The 1,779-nt window shown below is 41.6% G+C and overlaps 1 protein-coding gene across 1 annotated transcript; it reads left to right on the top strand.

Moving 5' to 3' along the window:
* The first annotated feature begins 585 nt into the window (after positions 1-585).
* On the top strand, positions 586-1,491 carry LOC134220099 (zinc finger CCHC-type and RNA-binding motif-containing protein 1-like). Its single transcript, XM_062699112.1, has 3 exons — positions 586-850; positions 906-1,017; positions 1,073-1,491. The coding sequence occupies exons 1-3, from the start codon at positions 735-737 to the stop codon at positions 1,460-1,462; spliced, it is 618 nt and encodes a 205-aa protein (XP_062555096.1). The 5' UTR covers positions 586-734; the 3' UTR covers positions 1,463-1,491.
* Positions 1,492-1,779: the final 288 nt, after the last annotated feature.

The following is a 1,779-nucleotide window of genomic DNA, read 5'->3' as shown; positions in this document are numbered from 1 at the left end:
CTTGGGCACAGCAGGGTGTGATTGATTCACACTCTATATGGTCATACACTAATTACGTAAGCACTTATGGGGGGAGGGGGGTTCAACAATTTTCTTACGCTCCATATAATTAAAAATTGATTATCCGCCCAGCCCGTTGTTTGGGGCATAGAGTGTGATGCTCTCGCTAATAAACAATGTGTGCTTGCTTGACTGTGGATATACAACAGTAAAGCACATGTGAAGATTGGTCAAATCAAGCATCCGAAAGATATTCAATTTGCAAAAAAGAACTAACCGCAGTGGAGGTTGGTACTCGGATTCTGACGGCTTTTCCGCAAACGTGACCTTAAGTGGTGTTGTGTAGGGGTTATCACGCCTATCTTGAGAGTAGGAGGTTGAGGGTTCGAGTCCCTCCAAGACACGTGTATTCTTTTTCACAAATTTCATATCAATTTGTCCATTTCGAAACATGTGCTGTGCATATGCACAGCCAAGATATTTAACAAACAAAACTAATTTCGATTAATGAAGGATTGAGATTTGCTGGCCCATTGTCGTCTTTGCTGACGGTAATGATGCATGTTCGAAATTCGAACATTGTGTTTGTAAACAGTACGACGGAGTGTTAACTCAACAGTGGCGGTATAAATTGAACCTGATTTTAAATATCATTTCATCAACTAAGAAAAAATCGATGATGTATGCACGTGGCATAGACATACTATTAACGGCATTTTGAATCTGATTGCAAAATGAGTCAACCTTCACAAGCTTCCACCAGGAACACAGTCTACACATCAAATCTTCCGTTCGATTTGACCAACATTGATGTTCGGAAGATATTCGAAAAATACGGACAAGTCGTTAGGTGAGTTAGATTGGGATTTTAGAGTATCTGGATATAATGAGTTTCCTCTATAAAGAGTTACTATCCTTCGTGACAAGCACACACGGCGGAGCAGGGGAGTAGCTTTTGTTCTTTTTTCCAACGCCAAAGAAGCAGATGTGTGCTGCACTTCACTCAATAATACTGAGGTAGGTTTTTGAAGATTTTTCTTATTTTCAAATCATCAACATATGTATTTTGTAGATGTTTGGTCGTACGTTGAAGGCTAGTATTGCCAAAGACAACGGCAAGGCGGAGGGGTTTTCAAAACGGCGTGAATACCCGGACAAAAGCCGCTGCTACGAGTGCGGCGAGCAAGGCCATTTGAGTTACAATTGTCCTCGGAATGTGCTCGGCGATAAATCGCCACCGAAAGCAACTAAGGGTCGAAATAAAAATTCGGTCGGAAAAAGATTTTCCGACGAAAGGGAAGATTCTACGGTCGATTTCGGTTGGGACAGTGACGATGATGATCGCTGGAAACGAATCAGTGAACGACGCGGAGAAAGTTCGCCATCAGTTGCAGCGGCGAAGCGAGTCAAGTATAGGAAGAGTGCGTACTTCAGCGACGATGAAGAAGTAGATGATGATTAAGGTTCACTAAATTAAACTGTGATGATATAGCCATTTTATTGTTTCTACAATCATCGATGACAGCATAATGGGAGGAAATGCTTATCTAACCTTCCGGTCAATTGCATCCTGTAGTGCATATACACCTGTATATACACGATTGGGATGCTTCACCAATGCTAAAGGTGTACGTATTTCCTGGCAATATAACTGCACTAATTGTGTGCCTTTTAAGCATTCCCAAGGAGATTCCGTTGAAATATCAAAAAATATCGTAGTTTGTCGAAAGGGAAAGAAAAGTGCAATAAGTACTGGCCAAGTTCCCCCTGAAGTTTGGC

This window comes from Armigeres subalbatus, chromosome 1, assembly GCF_024139115.2.
Source record: "Armigeres subalbatus isolate Guangzhou_Male chromosome 1, GZ_Asu_2, whole genome shotgun sequence".
NCBI classification, from domain to species: domain Eukaryota; kingdom Metazoa; phylum Arthropoda; class Insecta; order Diptera; family Culicidae; genus Armigeres; species Armigeres subalbatus.
The sequence above is the reverse complement of the archived record's forward strand: the minus strand, read 5'-3'. Positions and strand labels throughout refer to the sequence as shown.